The sequence below is a fragment of the Myotis brandtii genome, unplaced genomic scaffold, assembly GCF_000412655.1.
Source record: "Myotis brandtii unplaced genomic scaffold, ASM41265v1 scaffold333, whole genome shotgun sequence".
NCBI lineage: Eukaryota > Metazoa > Chordata > Mammalia > Chiroptera > Vespertilionidae > Myotis > Myotis brandtii.
Window position 1 is genome coordinate 385,910 of NW_005362842.1, and position 16,883 is coordinate 402,792.

Below are 16,883 nucleotides of genomic sequence, written 5' to 3' on the forward strand. Positions count from 1 at the left end.
CCGCCACCTCCCCCAGGCCGCCCCGGTCCTCGGTGTCCGGCCCGCTAGGCACCTCCTTCAGCTTGTCCATCCGGGCCACCTCCTCTTATGCTGCTCTGTCCACGGAGGCAGATGTTTCACCCCCATTTGTAGACGATGAGGCTGAGGCCTGGAGAGGTGAGTGGCTTGCCCAAGGCTACTCAAAATCTGAGAGCTGAGCGAGCAGCCACGTTGGAACAGCAGTCTCTAAACTGTTCCTTTTTGAGGAAGAGGAGAATTGGGGCTAAATCTCCTAGGCACTTTTTCTTTCTCTTATTTGAATGTTTACTCCGAATCAGGCACTGTTCTGATTTGCATATTTGCTTGTATTGACTCATTTAATGCTCACAACAGCCCTCCTATTATTCTCTTCATTTACATAAGAGGAAATTGAGGCTCAGAGGGGAAGGAACTAGCCAAAGTCACAGCCAGAAAGGGGGCGGAGTGGGGGGTGCTACGTAGATGCTGATGCCTGCTTTACTCACCTGCCACCCCCCAGTCTGTGGGGGAGGAGTTAGACTTAGGGTGACCTTGGACTTCAGATTGATTGGGGTGGGATCCCTGTCTTGACAGTTTTCCTGAACCCCAGCTTCCTTCTCTAAAATGGGCTGATAACACCAAGGCCATGGGGCTCTTGGGGGAAATTGACCTGCTGGTTGGAGCGTGTTCCTCCTGGGGCTGCAGTGAAGGCTGACAGGAGGCCCCAAGGGCGGGCGGCATTTCCTCCTGGGGCTGCAGTGGGGCCGCTGTGGACTCTGGGAAGCCTCCATCTGCCCCGTCTCCGTCTCCTGCCACAGAGCCCACGGCCGGCGCTGCTCTGGGCTTTCAGTGCTTTTTGGTTACAGAGCCACCTGTTAAATAAAGGTGCCCCTGGGAAGAGCCCGCCTGACCTGCTGCTTCTGGCAGTCGGGAGGGAGGGGAGCAGAGATTGGGTTTCACCGAAGTCTCTGTTTGACAGAGGAGGAAGCCAGGAGGAGGGAGGGGAAGTGCAGAGTCTGGTCACAGCGAGGCAGGGAAGGCCGCCAGCCTCCTGATTCCAGAGCTGAGCTCAGAGCTTGACCTGGGAGAAAGCTGTCCCCCTGCCCAGTTGTCCTAGGCCAGTGGTCGGCAAGCCCATTAGTCAACAGAGCCAAATAGCAACAGTACAACGCTTGAAATTTCTTTTGAGAGCCAAATTTTTTAAACTTAAACTATATAGGTAGGTACATTGTTACTAACCTACCCATATAGTTTAAGTACTGTTGATATTTGGCCTCCCCCGCGCCGCATCTCCCGTCGCCCGACCGACCGACACCCCCCACTTCTTCTAAACCCACTTCTTCCAAATAGACTCGCCCAGGCTGAAAACCGACTTCTGCGCATGGGCCATGAAGTTTCAATCGCACTGTACGTGCGCGCCCGCACGTGGTATTTTGTGGAAGAGCCACACTCAAGGGGCCAAAGAGCCGCATGTGGCTCGCGAGCCGTGGTTTGCCGACCACTGTCCTAGGGAGTGTCCCCACAGCAGGGAAGGGAAGGACCGCGGCCTGGCTTTGAACAGGGGAGAAGAGTAGGCCAAAGTGAGGTTCGAATCTGTATGTGCCCAGAGTGTTGGGGGCTGGCTTACCCCTACCCTTTAGGGTTCTGAGGCCCTAGGGCTGTAGGATTGAGAGGAAGTGGCCTCTGGGGTCCTTTGACCATAGAGGGAGACGAGTGAGGAGTTTAAACTTGGGTAGCAGCTGGGCCAGGCTGCCTGGGTCCGAGTGCTGTTCCCCCCGCCTCCGCCTCCCTTATCCATTGCGGGAGTTTGAGTGAGTTGCTTCTGCGTGCCTCAGTTTGCCCATGTTAAAATGGGAGTCAGTTTTGTCCACCTGCATGAAACACCAAGTACAGGCCTGGCTGCCAGGGCAGCAGGGATGGGACATGGCAATGCTAGCTGCTAATTGATCATCCATCATCCTCATATTATTAACCATTCAGTTCAGATTATACCAGCGCTGACTCAGCGCTGATATGCAGGGTGAAGCGGGGTGGTTGTGACTTCCTGGCTGTGCACTCATTAATCTGTGACCTGAGGCAAATTCCTAATCTCTCCAAGCCTTCTTTTCTCGCCTATAAAATGAGGATGACTCTGCTGCATTCCAAGGCTGTGGCCCCAGGGGATGCCCCCCTGGCCAAAGACATACCTTGCCTTCCATGAAACGTCTGGGGAAGCTCACAGGAGCAACGGAGCTCTTTCAGGCTCCCAGTCAGTAGGAGGCACCGAGGGACAGCTCTGCCCCTTCCCCTCTGCACCTCAGAGCTTCAGGAGCCCAGACGGGGCTGAGCACAGAGGACATCCTGGAGGAGGTGTCACTGAAACCATGTCAGCCCCAGGGCTGCTCTGTCTCCTCATCTTACCCCAAAAGTCAGCTGAGAGGCCGTGGTGGCACTGACCCCTGGCACTGCCCAGCTCATTGCCAAGAGCAGGGCTAGGAAGGGAGGGGATGTCTGCCCTGCAGTGGGCACCGTGGCTTGTCCAGGTTCTGACTGTAGTGCCAGATTCAGGGGTCTGGTCAGGCAATCCTGGCTACTCTGTCCTGTTGACATTCTCTGCCAGGCCAAGGGGGTAGGTCAGCCCCTTCTCCAGGCAGGGAGAGGGCACAGCTCTGCTGGCCTAGGACGGGGAGATGAGAAAGCCATCCTTGGTTGTTCAGCACCTGCTGAGCACTGTCTGCTGTGGCCAGCACTGTCCTGGCACCAAGGGTACAGCATGAGGACACAAAGTCTCTGCTCTCAGGGAACTAATAGTGGGGGAAAGAGACATGGTAAGAGAATTTTAAAATCGGGGATGGGAAACAAAACAGTGATGTGTTTGGGGGCCTGGGAAAGTACAGTGATTGGGGAAGGCCCTGGAGGGACAGCCCAGGAATCCAAGACCTGGGTCCTCGTCCTGGCTCTGCCACTGCCACCTCGGCTGAGCCTGGGCAAGTGAGTGCACCGCCCCGCGCCTCGCCGGTGTGGCTGGCATTTCCTGAGGGGGCTCGGTGTGTTTCCCCAGGGTGCCGATAGTAAATGTTTGTTGGTTACTGGGTATGCTTCCTGCTCAAATCTGGGAGGATTTCCTGCAGTTCTGCTTGTGAGTCAGCCTCTCGGAGAGTAGGTGCAGGGGAAGGGGCATGGGATTCTTCCTCGGGAGGCCTGGCGCAGTGCCAGGGAGGTGGTGTGGCCCTGGCGGGACTTGGGCTTAGAGTTGGAGAGACTTGGGTTCCAGCCCAGCTCTGCCATCATAGATCGGTGTGACCCTGGGCAGGTCACTGCATTTCTCCAAGTTGAGCTTGGCAAGTCCCGATGGGGCTCCTGTGCACCTCATCCCGAGGGGCTGAGATGAAAGGAGACAAAGGGTGTGCTAATAGGCAGCTGCTGCTATTACTGCTGCGTTGTTTATACCGGAGGTGAGGCCTGTGGGAGCTCAAGACTCAGACCTGGGTTCAAATCCTGATTCCATCACTGACTGACTGTGTCCGTAGAGACTTCTTTGAGCCTCGGTTTCCCCATCAGTAAGACAGGAGTGACGTCCCAACCTTCCTGGTTGTGAGGATGAAATAAGATCATGCCTGTAGACGGCCCAGCACCTGGCAGATAAGCCAGAAGCCCCTGCTGCCCTTTTCCCTGAGTGGGCTCAGCGGAGCAGGGTCCCCATTGCAGTCTCGGAGCTTGCACCCCATTGTCATCTGGGTGGGTGACACTTCTCCATGGCGAGTTGCGGTTTTCCAGAAAGTTCAACGGGAGGCCTGCCTGAGCTTGGGCTGCTCGAGGAGGTGGCTTCTGCCTCTGCTTCCCCCACAAGGAGGTGGCACCCGTGGGCACGGTGAGCAGCTGGGCTCTGCCTGCTCTCTCCCAGGGGCACGCTCGCCTCCTGCCGGCTCTCTGCGCCCTTCCCTCCACGCACCCTGTGCTGGTGGCTGGTGCTTCCTGAGCGCCCGCTGTGTGATGCTGTAGGGATTCTGGTGACTGCTCATCCCCCATCTGGGTCCTGAGCCAGCTCTCTGTCTTCCATTCTGCCTCCCGCCAACCTGCTCGCCACACAGCAGCAGAAAACGCTTTTAAAAGATCAGCCCCCTTTTGAAACATCAGTGGGTCTCCCTGCCTTCCACCCCCTGACTTTCTCTGGCTTCATCTCTCACCACCAACATTCTCTGTACTTGAACCAATTCGTTCCCTGATTGCTTAGCACATGCAGTTCCCTCTGTCTGGAACAGCTCTCTGTCCTTCCTTCTCCCCGTCCCCCGCCTGATTCCCCTATTCACCCCCATCCCCCACACACACAAAGTGATCTTTTCTAAACACTTTGAGTTACCCCCCTCCAGCCCTCCCCTGACCTCCTTGTGTTTTTCTTTTCCTCATGCATTTGGTTCATTTTCCTACCACTATTGGTGCAGTGAGTCCTGAAAGGTATGTATGTCTGTAGGTCAACGCTCAACCACTGAGCCACGCCGGCCGGGCCAGAGGTGTCCATTCTTGCTCATATGACATGCCCATCACAGTCATGCAGGGACGCAGGCAGATGGGCATGTCCATGCTGTGCGGGAGCCAAGCGGCATGTAAGTGCTTGGGCAGAAGTAGCCTCGCAGGCCCACCCATCCACGAGGGGCAACGGCACCGGGGCAATCCCCCAGACTCACTGCTGCCCGGACTCAGAGGCGCTCTGGTTTTCGCCTTCTAACCTCTCCTACCTTTTCGAACCTCGTGCAACTCTTTTCTCTCAACTCCAGCCTCCTCCGTCATCGTGTAAACATGCCCACGTCATTTCCGCCTGGAAAAGAAATGCAATTCTTTTGTGTTTCAGTTCACATCCACCTACATTGTCTCCATTTCCTTACCTCTGCTTCTTGCTCGCCCTACTCCAGTGTGGATTCTGCGCACTTGGGCCTCTGGAATGGTTGCTGGAGGGCAGTGTCTCTCCCTTGGCCTTATGTTAAAAAAGCAAACCCCTGTGCCCGGGCCCACCCCAAGGGCGGTGCTGGAATTGACTTGTGTGGGCACAGGCACCTGTAACTTTCCGAAGCCTCCCCAAGCTCCTGAGGGCCAGCAGGGTGGGGAACCCCTCCTCCTGGGCCTGGGCCCTGCATCCTCGGTCCCAGGGACACGTTTCTGCTCTTCTGGGGCCGGGCAGCCCAGCAGCCTCTCCAGTCCCAAACCCCTCCTCCCTCCGCACCCCTACACCACGTTCTCCTCACGGCACTGCCTGTGTTAGGGCTGTTCTCTCTGCCTGAAGTGCTGTTCCCATCTCCCTCCTCACTTGGTTCTTCATCCTTCAGATCTTAGCCCAAGATCTGCTTTCTCCAGGAAGCCATTGCCGGCCTCCTGGCCGGGCGAGGTTCTTTGTTGTGTTGGCTCTTTCACGGGACTGTGGTTTTGCTTCCCAAGGGGTTGCCATGGCTTTGGTTGGACCTCTATCGATGTAACGCCTTGTATCTCTCCCTGGCTGGGCTGTAAGCGTCACAGGGGCGTCCCTTTAGCTTGCCGCTCCCCTCCCACACCCAGCAGGGCCTCGAACGTCTGGGGAATGAAGGCCTCGTAGCTGAGGATTGTTTAGCGTTTGCTCTGTGCTAAGCGCACTGCGTGCATTAACATGGTTAACCCTCCCCAAGCAGGAGGGAGGCCTGTTACCTTCCCTGTTGGGCTGGTGGGGACCCCAGGGCACCCAGGGAGCAAGTAGAGGAGCTGGGATTCCAGCTCTAACCACAAGGTGACCCTGCCTCTCTAGCTGGGTCCTCACCACGTGGGAAGGCTTAAGGATAAGAAAATGGGGGCTCAGAAAGGTGGGGTCCCCTGTCCAAAGTCACACAGCTGGTCGGCAGGTCCCTGGACTGGAGGCGTCAGTGCTCCCAGTGCCGAGCATTTTGGGGGAACCCGGTAAGCATTTGGCTGAGTGGGCACTGAGCCCCGTTAGTCAGGGAAGCAGCAGCTCAGTGCGCGCCGAGCTGGGTGTGGGTGCTGCTGGGTGACCTCTGAGAGCTCTGATGATCGACATCCACCTGAAAGGCGGGCCTGGCAGCTCTGAGCCCCGGCCTCCCCTGGGCCTGGGCGGGGTTCCTCTGCAGCAGGCAGCTCATGTGTGTGTTTCCAGATGCCCTCCGCCGCCTCCCCAGCCAAGGCAGCCACTTGCTTGTCCACGTCCCTAAGTTCCAGAAAAGGCCCCACCCTGGTGGAGACGTCAGTGAGTTTTCGGATCCCCGGGCGCGGGAACAGTGTCCTCCGGGGCCTGGAACAGCAGATGCCAAGGCGCTTTCCCACTGCCCACAGCCCCTGAGACACCCAGAGGCGGGGGCTGCTCCATGGGCCGGGCAGACCCACCGACACTGTCGTTTTGGGTCCTTACCAGTGGTCTTGGCCAGGGAGGCAGTCACAGCCGCTGAGTGTTGTCTAAGTCATACAGCAGAAGAAGGGGTAGAGCTGGGGTCGAGCCTGAGGCTGTGTCCCAGCCCCTGTCCTTAAACTCCTGGCTTCGTGCGCAGAGCGTTTCCTGTGGGGCCACGCGTGTAGGCGCCGATCACCCAGATGGCCGAGTATCTGGTGTCGCTTCCAGAGTCCTGGAAAGACCTGGTGCTGCTTTCATACCGATCCCTGAGAAGCTGTGCTTGAGCAGCACCTGCTTTTGAACATGGAGCCGGATTTCTGAAATGCATCATGTGGTTCGCTAGTCCAGGAAGTCTGTGGTCAGCCCTTCGTGTGAAAGTTGGAGTTTGCTTAGTGTGTTGTCTGAGAGCAGGACCTGCCTGTGTGGCTGGGCTCGGTGACTCCTACGGGACCATGGCTGTCCTGATGTGTAGGGATTGGGCTCAGGTTAGAATTCTGGTTCTGTCCCTTAGCTGGCTATGGTAAGCACACAGGCCTGGGTTGGGTTCCTGCTTCCACCGCTGGCTTGCTGTGTAGCAGTGGACAGGTTACTTAACCTCTCTGAACCTCTGTGTTCTCAGCATGAAAGAGAGCGAGAAACCCACCGCACAGATGAGGGTTAATCAAGATGGTGTGTGTAGACGTTAGTGACCTGTGTGTACGGGTGCGGTGAGTAGTGACTGATGGTCATCGTGGTGAATGTGAGCACTGACTCTGAAGGTCCTCCCGGCATTCATGGGGGTGTGTTCTCTCTCTCTTCCCTTTGCCCCTTGCAGGTAGAATTGCATGTCCACCTGGATGGATCCATTAAGCCAGAAACAATCTTATACTACGGCAGGTAAGTCCACGGATGCAAGGCCTTCCTCCCCAGTCTGAGGACTCTAGAGCCTCCCAGGGTCTCCCTGTGGAATCAGCCGGCCCCCAGCCAGAGGGTCTCTGAGCTGGAGACCCGCAGCCCATGTCTTCTGCCTTCAGTGCCTTTGCTTTTTGTCTTCCTGTTTCCAGGTGAGCCAAGGGGAGCATGTGCCACCTTACACACGGACTCACATGGACACACACACACACACACACACACACACGGAAGCAGTTCCCAGGGCTGAACCAGTCACTGTGTTTTGGCAGAGAACGGGGCAGGTGACACCCACCGGGAGGAGGCTATCCTATCCCCATCTCACCAAGGGGGGAGCAGGTTCAGAGAGGTAAAGGCAGTTGCCCAAGGCCACACAGCAAGTAAATGGTAGAGCCAAGAGTTTATGGGGTCAGCTGACCCCCAAAGCTTTTCCCTACATCACCATGGAAATAACCTACAGGGAGACATGAAGTGGCTCCCTCTCTGGTCCCAACTCTCTGCATCTTCCAAGTGAGAACACCACCTCCTGCCGCAGCTCTCCTGGATGCTGGTGGGCGAAGGGTCCCTGTGCCCCCGCCCCTCAGTGAGGGAGGTCTGCCCTTCCCTCCCCACACTTCAAGGGCCCATGGTGGCCCCTCTGTTGGGTCCAGCACCTACGAGCACGGGGACTTTGAAGGCCAGTGGATCTGGAATCAAGTCCAGACACAGTTTCCTCGCTGTGCCCTTGGCCTGTGTGGGGTGAGGGTAAGAACAGGCCTTCCTCAGAGCTGACTTGGGAGATGGGGGCCCCTCTGGCCACCGCCCCTGCCTGGGCAGACTGCGTTCACTGTGCGACCAACACGCCTTTTGTTGGAGCTGGAAGGACTCCGCCGGCCCTCAGTGCTCCACGGAGGAGAGCTGCTGCTCCAGGAGTCAGCCCTGACTCTCAGGGCGTCACTCCTAACTCCCCAGCCAGCTCTGCGGGAACGTTCCCCTCTGTCTGCCCCACGTCAGCGGTCCTGCTCTAGGGAGCGGCTATTGATCTCGTTATTTAACTGTGTAAGTGTGTTCATTGACTGTCTGCCGACAACGTCCAGATTCCTCAGGACGACTGGTGAAGGGGTTATATTGTCCCTATATTACGGGTAGAAAGGAAACCGAGTCATGATAGCTGAAGAAACTTGTCTAGTAAGCACAGCTGTGACCAGGCCCCGCCCCTGCCCGAACCCTGCCACCAGAGGTGTAGGTCAGGCACAGCAGGGAACACACTTAGCTCAGGGCTCCAGCAAAGGCCCTTAATGAGGTCTGTGTCATTAATCACAATCAATGGCTCTGCTAACGGGGTCAAGCCCTCGGCTTATCTCTGCCTGTCCTTTGACTGTGTTGAGCACCAGCCCTTGCCACAGGGCCCTGATGAGGCCGTTGGGGTGGGGTATCGGAGGCCAAGATGGGATCTAATCGGGGTGCTCGTTAAGGGGTCATAGAGCACTCAATATCGCAGCCAGGAGGCAAGATGCCAGGGTGGGGTGGAGGGAAAGGAGCCGCTGGTGTTGGGTGACTGGTCAGACTTGCCATTTCCTATGTCGCCCGCTGTCTCAGAGCTGCCTTGGCCCTGGAGAGGGGTGGGGTGCCAGGTGGAGTTTGATCTCGAGGTCAGCAGACGGGGAGCAGGGAGTTGGGCAGGCTCCAGCAGGGGCAGCCCTGGAGGACTCCCTGGTGGGGGTAGGCCAGGGCTGAGAAGAGGAAGAGATAGAGGAGCGGGGGAGTGCCTGGCCTGTGACCTACCCCCAGGCCAAATCCCATGGCCCCTTTCTGCCTCTGACTGAGGCCTCCATTGATTTTGTTTTCACCCATTTCTTCTTCCTGCGAGTCCCTCTCCTGACTCTTTCTCAGGCTCCTTCGAGACCCATCCACTCATTCTCTAAGGCCCAGTCCCAACCTGGCTGTCCTCTCTTCCCTGTCACACCCTGGTCTGAGCCGCCGCCAGTCCCTCACTTAGACTCTCGCAATGGCCTCAGGACTGGCCTCCAGGGGTCCACTCTGGCCTCACCCCTCTACCGTCCTCACAGTACCGTAGTCAGGACAGTTGTCTCACAACATGGTCTGATCAGCTCATTCTCCTGCTCAAACCCTCACGGTCCCTCCCCCCTTGCTCAGGTCAAGCCAGTCTGCTTGGCCCTCACGGTGCTCCAAAGCCGAGGGAGAGCTCTGACCTCTGCTCCTTGGTTATTCCATAGCCGATTTCTCACACATCCCAGACCAGTGAACACAGGGAGGGGGGTCCCGGGCCCCAGGTCACACAGCCTTTGGTTTCTCAGGGAGGGGGGTCCCGGGCCCCAGGTCACACAGCCTTCACAGCAGAGCTGGGATGCAAACCCCGGCCATCTGGCTTCAGAGCCTGCGTGATACCCAGGGCACAGAAATAGCCCCGTGTGTGCGTCTCTGTACCTGCAGAGAAAACACTGTCTGAGTTTTACTGACAAGGACATGGAAGTCCTCAGAGGGGACAGCCCCTGCCTGGGGTGGTGTGGCACATACAGGGGGGCATGGGCTTCGAACTCCAAAGCTGGGTCTATCCTCCACACTGAGCCAGGCTCCGTGGCCAGGCTCCAGGGAGGTGGGAAGAAGACAAGGGAGATGGAGTTGGGGAGAGGCCCTGCCTCTGGCGTGGTGGTTAGATGGAGGAGCTATACTTGGAAATGTGGAGCCCAGAGTGGGAGGAAAAGGGGGTGGTCAGACACATGAGCTTGTCTCGGTCTGTTCACTGCCCAGCAGGCTGTCAGGTGGTGTGGAGAGAGTTGGAAACTGGGGACCTCTGGGTCCTGGGTTGAAATCCACTGCCGGAAGCCAATTCCACCATGTCAGCAAGGGCTGAATCATCCGGAGTGGCAAGGGCATTTCCCCAAACCTGAAAAGGGATGATTGCTTGCTGCCAGACAGCTCAGGGCATCTTAATCTACATGTTATTGCCTCCTACTGGCCAAACACCTGAACAACTGTAGGCAAATTTTTCCAATCTGACAATGGACTCTGTATAGGAAACCCTGCCCTTTGAAGCGTATATCTCTACCTCGCCTTAGGACAAATTTTGTTAATAAAAAGCAAGGGGTCCTGAGATGAAAAAAATATTAGTTCCTTTTAGCTAAGCTCCTCTGACCCCCAAATGCCTTTCAAAATTGTATATCGTCTCTGGACTCTTTACTAAGTTACACACAGCCCTTCTCCAGATTGCTGAACCCTTCTAGATGCTGGATCAAGAACCCCGGCATTAATCCATGACAGGAGAGCTGGAAGAGAATGGTCAGGAGGCAGCGCCCCAACAGGAAGCGGCGGGGTCCAAGGCAAATGTGGCCCCTGCGTCCGCCAACACGGGGGCCAGAGCCTCAGCGCCACCTCCTCTGCCTTCAGCCCACCGGCTCCCACGAAGAGATTCCAAGCACAGTATTTAACAACTGGTGCAGGCGGCCTGGGTCCTGGGGACGGCTCAGGAGGGTGACTTTGGGGCAGGCTGGCCAGCAGGGCAGAGGCCCAGTGGGCACGGAGCCCCGGACTCGGTGTCAGGACAGCAGCAGAGGTACCGTCTGCCCCGGCATCTTGCAGGGATGCGGGCCAGTGAGGAGACGCGCTGGGCTGGTGGCGGGCACCAGGGTGATACCCGCTGGACACTCAGAGGGACTGGAGCCGCCCGAAGGGGAGGAGGGCATATTTAGGGGCTTAGGAAACAGGTATTTAGGTAGGAAAATGTGGCGAGCCGGCACGGCCATGGCATACTCAGCCCCACGTTGCTCAGCCAGGTTCGGTGAGCCTGAGAGGGGGCGGTGAAGGATGGAGAAAAGACAGACAAGAGAAGAAAGCTCGGTCTGGGTGGGACGCTGGCCTCTCTGATGGAGAGCTAGCGACAGCGCCATGGACTACAAGCCGTGTCTTTTATAGCCAGAGTCCACGAGGCAAAGTAAGGGCGCGGTCAAGGTGTTTACAGTCTCCTGGGTTTCAATCCTACTCAACTACATGCACCTGAACTCTATCAAGCCCACATCACTCAGCCACGTGGGGCCACATGTTCGGACCATAGGTTCAAGCTTACAACTACAGCTGTTGGCTATCATTGTGCAGCGAGGGCCCTGCCCTCCAGGCTGGGACTTGCACGTGGCCATGAGAGGACTGTGCCCTCTCATCAGTCCAAGGCTTGAACCCGTCCAAACACTAGCCGCTCCACACAGGAAAACATTTTGATATTTGAATAACAGAAGCCATGAAAGGACGTAAGCATGTTCAGTCAAACTTCCATTTCTTTGGCAATTTCTTCCTCCTATCATCTTGCTTTATGGGTAACTGGATGCTTGAACCTTCTGATTCAATCATCTAATTTTCTTTACCGTTTGCTTTTTTTTCTTTTTTCTTTTGTTCTCCTCGCTGGAGAATTTTCTCACCTTTATTTTCCATCCCCTTCATTTCATCCCAGTGGCTGCCGCCATGTTCTTTTCAATGTCCAGCAGCTCTTTCTTACTCTCGAAATGTCCCCTTTTAAAAAGTGACGTTCCTGTTCCAACGATGTTCCGTCCTTTCATCTCCTTGAGGATTTGCATTTTAGGTTCAAGTTTTCTTCATTTTCACTTTCCTCAGAGCTCCTTTTGTCTCTTTTGTCCCTCATGGTAGAAGCATTTCTTGAGTGTCTGGTGTTGTCTCTTTTATCTTAAAAGTGGGAAAACTGCCATCCAGGGTGACCCGTGAGTCAGGTCAGAGCCAGGATGAGCAGAGGGGGTGGTGCATGCAGAAGGTGGGGGCCAACCCAGCCCGAACTCCCCCCACCCACCCCACCCCCACTACCCTGGCTGGGGAGGCAGAGATGCTGACGAGACAAGGAGGCTCCAGGCTGGAGGCTGTTCTCAGCAAGGCCTTACTGAAGGGTGGCTGTGTCCCCGTGTGGGGGCTGTGGGCTGGGAGAGGAAGGCCTCTGAGGTCGACAGCCAGCCCTCTGGCCCTCCCCCAGCACACTGGGCCCGCAAGCCTCTCTGATAAGTTGGCCTTCCAGGGAGCAGATGAGGGAGGGCCAGTGCTTGCCCTGGCCCCTGCCCTGTAGTTATTGCCCCTGATAACCCCTGAGCTGGCAGAGGGCCAGTTGGCTGTACCCACTCTTGGGCTGAGGCAAAGTTGTGGGCTTGCTGCCCTGGCACCTTCCCTGTCCCCAGGCACTTGTCCATGCACACAAACAGACTTTAACCCCAGGTGCCCCCGCCCCTTGAAATCTGCTGGCTAATCATGGCCTTGGGGACAGGAGGTGCTGGAGGGACTCTGATCCTGGTTCTGTGTGCCCTGGGCCTCAGTTTTCCCATCTGTCCAATGGGTGGAGTTGGATGGAGAGGATCTCAGGTTTCCAGCTGTGGCCCCTGGGGAGTCGGTCAGGTCCTCCCCAGGGGCAGTCTGTCACCCTCATGTTTTGTCCCCAGGAAGAGGGGGGTCCCCCTCCCTGCTGACACAGTTGAGGAGCTGAAGAACATCATTGGCATGGACAAGCCACTCAACCTCCCGGGCTTCCTGGCCAAGTTCAACTACTACATGCCTGCCATTGCGTGAGTCCCCCACCCTTGGGCCCTGGTCCGCGTCCATCCTGTGCCCAGGACAGGCTGCCAGCCCCAGGCCTGCCCCTCAGCCCATGGGGTGGAGCCCCCAGCTCTGCTGTTCACGATTGTGTATACTTGCTTGACTGCCTCCATGCCTTTGGGCTTTGGTTTTCCTTTCTGGAAAGTGGGTGTGATGGACTGAAATTCAATAGAGAAGTGACACATGTGGGGGTTAGGAACACAGATCCTCATCTCAGTCTTGTGACATGATGTTGGGCACATTCCCTCTGGCCTCAGGCCCCTCATTCACACAGTGGCCTTGTGATCCCGTCCGCCTCCCAGGGCTGGAGTTTGGGCTGGACACAGGGCTGTCCTCGCACTCCCCCCACGATGGAGCAGCCGCCACCTTCACTGACAGGCACTGGTGCTTTTATGTCACGTTGCATGCCTTCCATTTTTCTCCTAGCAGACTCTCATAGATGAACATCATATTTGCACAGCTCACAGAACTAGACTTCCTGTAGTCGTCCGCTAGGTAAACTTACTCATTTCCAGAGCGGGGAATGAAGGCTCAGGGAAGTGAAGGGCTTGCCCAGGACCCCACAGCTGGCAGGGGATAAAGCCCAGAGTCTCGCCTTGGTGCCACCTTGAGCTTCCTGGCAAGAGGCAGAGCTTCCCAAGGCAGGCGAGAATCAGCTTTGCCAGTTGGTGCTGCAGGAACTCGGGATGGGGAGAGACAAGAGGGCTGGGGGCAGTCAGGAAGGGCTGCCTGGAGGAGGAAGTATGGACCTGGCTTTGGGATAGAGAGGGTGTGATATTGTCCAGAGGGCTAGGCCTGAGGAAAGGCTTGGAGGGTGGGCCAAGCACTGGCCGGTGGAGAATCAGCAAAGGTGTGTGAGGCAGAACAGAGGCACTGGCTGGGTAAGTGGCCAAACAGGGACGAGCAGTACCAGGGAGGGAAGATGTGTGGCGAGGTGGCCGGCTTCTTGCGGGAAGCCTTTGGGCTCAGCCCAGAAGGCAGACTGCTCCAGTCCTTGCCTCCTGTGAGCAGACACATACCACCTCCCCGAGGCACCTGCTGCAACCCCAGAACGTATGAGCAGGCCTGGGCACCTCCCCTGTGCCTGGAACACTGTTCCTTAGATGCCCCAGCACTCACTTCCTCGCCTCCTTCATGTCTCTGCTCATGTCACTCTCTCAGTGAGGCCTTCCCTGATCAACTACTGAAAACTGCAGTCCGTGCCCCTGCCCCTGCTTTATGTGTACCCATAAAACTTTCCACCGTCTCACCTAGGATATATTTTATATTTTACTTCTTTCCTTCCCTGTCCTTCTTGCTAGGCTGTGGGCTCTGTGAGGGCAGGGATTTTGTCTACCTGGTTTGCTGTATCCCCTGTCCTTGGGGCAGTGTGGAAGGAGCCCCCAGCCATGGGGGAGAGAAGGACCCTCTCCCCGGGAGGCCGGCTCCCTCCCCAGGGCTGGCCCCGCCCCCAGGAATTTCCCACAGCAGCTGCCCATCCTCATCCTGGCTCTCCAAAGTGCAGGTCCTTCCATGACCCTCCCCTGGAAGCGGCCCATTTCCCCAGGGCCGCTCTCACATTCTGCTTTCTAGTACCCGCTCCCTTTCATGCTTCCTGGTGGGAACTCCCGGCTAAGGCAGGTTCCCTGTCATCTGATCACACTCAGAGTGGCCCTGGCAGGTTAGCTTGCGCCTTGCTTCTGGAGCCCACATTCAGAAATAACAGCTAAAACACTGAGCATTTGTCTGTTCTGTTCCACGCACTGGCTCAGGTGAGTTTTAACTCATTTGTCCTCACAATAACCCTTGATGGATGTGTCAGAAAAGGTGACTGACTGGGGTCATGCAGCTGGTAAGTGTGGGAACCAGGGTTCGAGTCTGAGTCCCAGGCATCTCCCTCATCCCAGAGTTCCCTCCAGATGTGTCCATCTGTGTCCTTCTCTCTCTTTCTTTTTTAGAATATACTTTTACTGATTTCAGAGAGGAAAGGAAAGGGAGAGCTAGAAACATCAGTGATGAAAGGGAATCATTGATTGGCTGCCTCCTGCACACCCCACACTGGGGACTGAGCCCACAGCCTAGGCATGTGCCCTGACCGGGAATCAATCCATGACCTCCTGGTTCATAGATTGACACTCAACCCCTCAGCCACGCCGGCCGGGCTACAGAATTTATGTTTTTTGGCTGTTAGTCCCTTAGCAGGTTTCTGGTTGGCAAACCCTTCCTCCCATTCCGTAGCTTCTCTTTTCCCTGCGAGTTCCCTCTGCGGGGCAGCTTTCAGTGTGACGCAATCCCACTTGTCTATTTTTGCTCTTGTGGCCTGTGTGTGTCCTTCTCTCTTATTTCTCTTCCCTGCTGGCCTACCTCCATCACTCAGCAAACATCGAGTGGCCTCTATGTCCTAGGCTCTGTCCTCGGCTGAGGGATCATAGCAGTGTCGAGACAGATGGAGGAGTCCTTGCCCATGGCGACTGCATTCTAGTAGGGGAGATGGAAACTGGCTAAGAAGCCATGGGAGACCTGTAATAAGGGCCATGGAGAAAGGAAAGTTCAGGGGAAGGGGCGGAGAATGCCAGGGGGCCATTTTAAGATGAGGTGGTCGGGGAGGCCTCTCTGAGGAGGTGAGACTGGGGCTGGGGCCTGAGTGGAGAGGGGGAGCGAGCACAGGACGATGTGGTGAAAGACCATGGAGGCTGGGAGCTGCAGACTTGAAGGCCCAGATGTGGGAACAAGCTGTCTCTTTCTTTTTTAGAATATACTTTTACTGATTTCAGAGAGGAAAGGAAAGGGAGAGCTAGAAACATCAGTGATGAAAGGGAATCATTGATTGGCTGCCTCCTGCACACCCCACACTGGGGACTGAGCCCACAGCCTAGGCATGTGCCCTGACCGGGAATCAATCCATGACCTCCTGGTTCATAGATTGACACTCAACCCCTCAGCCACGCCGGCCGGGCTACAGAATTTATGTTTTTTGGCTGTTAGTCCCTTAGCAGGTTTCTGGTTGGCAAACCCTTCCTCCCATTCCGTAGCTTCTCTTTTCCCTGCGAGTTCCCTCTGCGGGGCAGCTTTCAGTGTGACGCAATCCCACTTGTCTATTTTTGCTCTTGTGGCCTGTGTGTGTCCTTCTCTCTTATTTCTCTTCCCTGCTGGCCTACCTCCATCACTCAGCAAACATCGAGTGGCCTCTATGTCCTAGGCTCTGTCCTCGGCTGAGGGATCATAGCAGTGTCGAGACAGATGGAGGAGTCCTTGCCCATGGCGACTGCATTCTAGTAGGGGAGATGGAAACTGGCTAAGAAGCCATGGGAGACCTGTAATAAGGGCCATGGAGAAAGGAAAGTTCAGGGGAAGGGGCGGAGAATGCCAGGGGGCCATTTTAAGATGAGGTGGTCGGGGAGGCCTCTCTGAGGAGGTGAGACTGGGGCTGGGGCCTGAGTGGAGAGGGGGAGCGAGCACAGGACGATGTGGTGAAAGACCATGGAGGCTGGGAGCTGCAGACTTGAAGGCCCAGATTTGGGAACAAGCTGGGGGGGGGGAGGGGCGGGGGATTTCATCCCACACGACGGGAGCCCTTGGGTGCAGAGCAGAGGAGCGACGTGCTTTGATCTGTAGGAGATCCGCTCTCTGCTGTGAGGAAAGGCACAGGGCGTGTGGAGACCAGGGTGAAGGGGACGAGAACTGGCAGTTTGGAAGCTGAGCTGACAGGACTGGCCGTGCTTCCAGGACCTTCTCCAGTGGAGGCCCAGGGCTTGGCACTGGAGAATAAGGATCGGGGCCAGAAGTGGGTCTGATCGGCCAAGGGTTGGGGCCAGTCTTGTTCCTGGAGCTCTGAAGGGACACTAGAAAGGGTTGTCCCTTCCCTTCCAGGGGCTGCCGGGAGGCCATCAAAAGGATCGCCTATGAGTTCGTTGAGATGAAGGCCAAGGAGGGCGTGGTGTACGTGGAGGTGCGTTACAGCCCACACCTGCTGGCCAACTATAAGGTGGAGCCGATGCCCTGGAACCAGCCCAAGTGAGTGACCGTGCGGAGGGGCCGGGGCAGGGCGGCGCAACCTGGGGCCCGAGGGACACACTGTTGGGAGGCCCTGGCCCAG

At 56.7% G+C, this 16,883-nt stretch overlaps 1 protein-coding gene across 4 annotated transcripts in view; it reads left to right on the forward strand.

Annotated features, from left to right (window-relative positions):
* Window positions 1-16,883, forward strand: part of ADA (adenosine deaminase) — a 27,186-nt gene that overhangs the window by 4,169 nt on the left and 6,134 nt on the right. For 2 of the 4 annotated variants that reach the window (XM_005871226.2, XM_005871227.2), the window contains exons 2-4: window positions 7,155-7,216; window positions 12,655-12,777; window positions 16,658-16,801. In XM_005871226.2, the coding sequence (XP_005871288.1) occupies window positions 7,155-7,216; window positions 12,655-12,777; window positions 16,658-16,801 (329 nt within the window). Of the gene's footprint in view, window positions 1-7,154; window positions 7,217-11,362; window positions 11,470-12,654; window positions 12,778-16,657; window positions 16,802-16,883 lie in introns of those variants that run through there. The other 2 variants (XM_014543715.1, XM_005871228.2) reach the window with 2 other exon arrangements.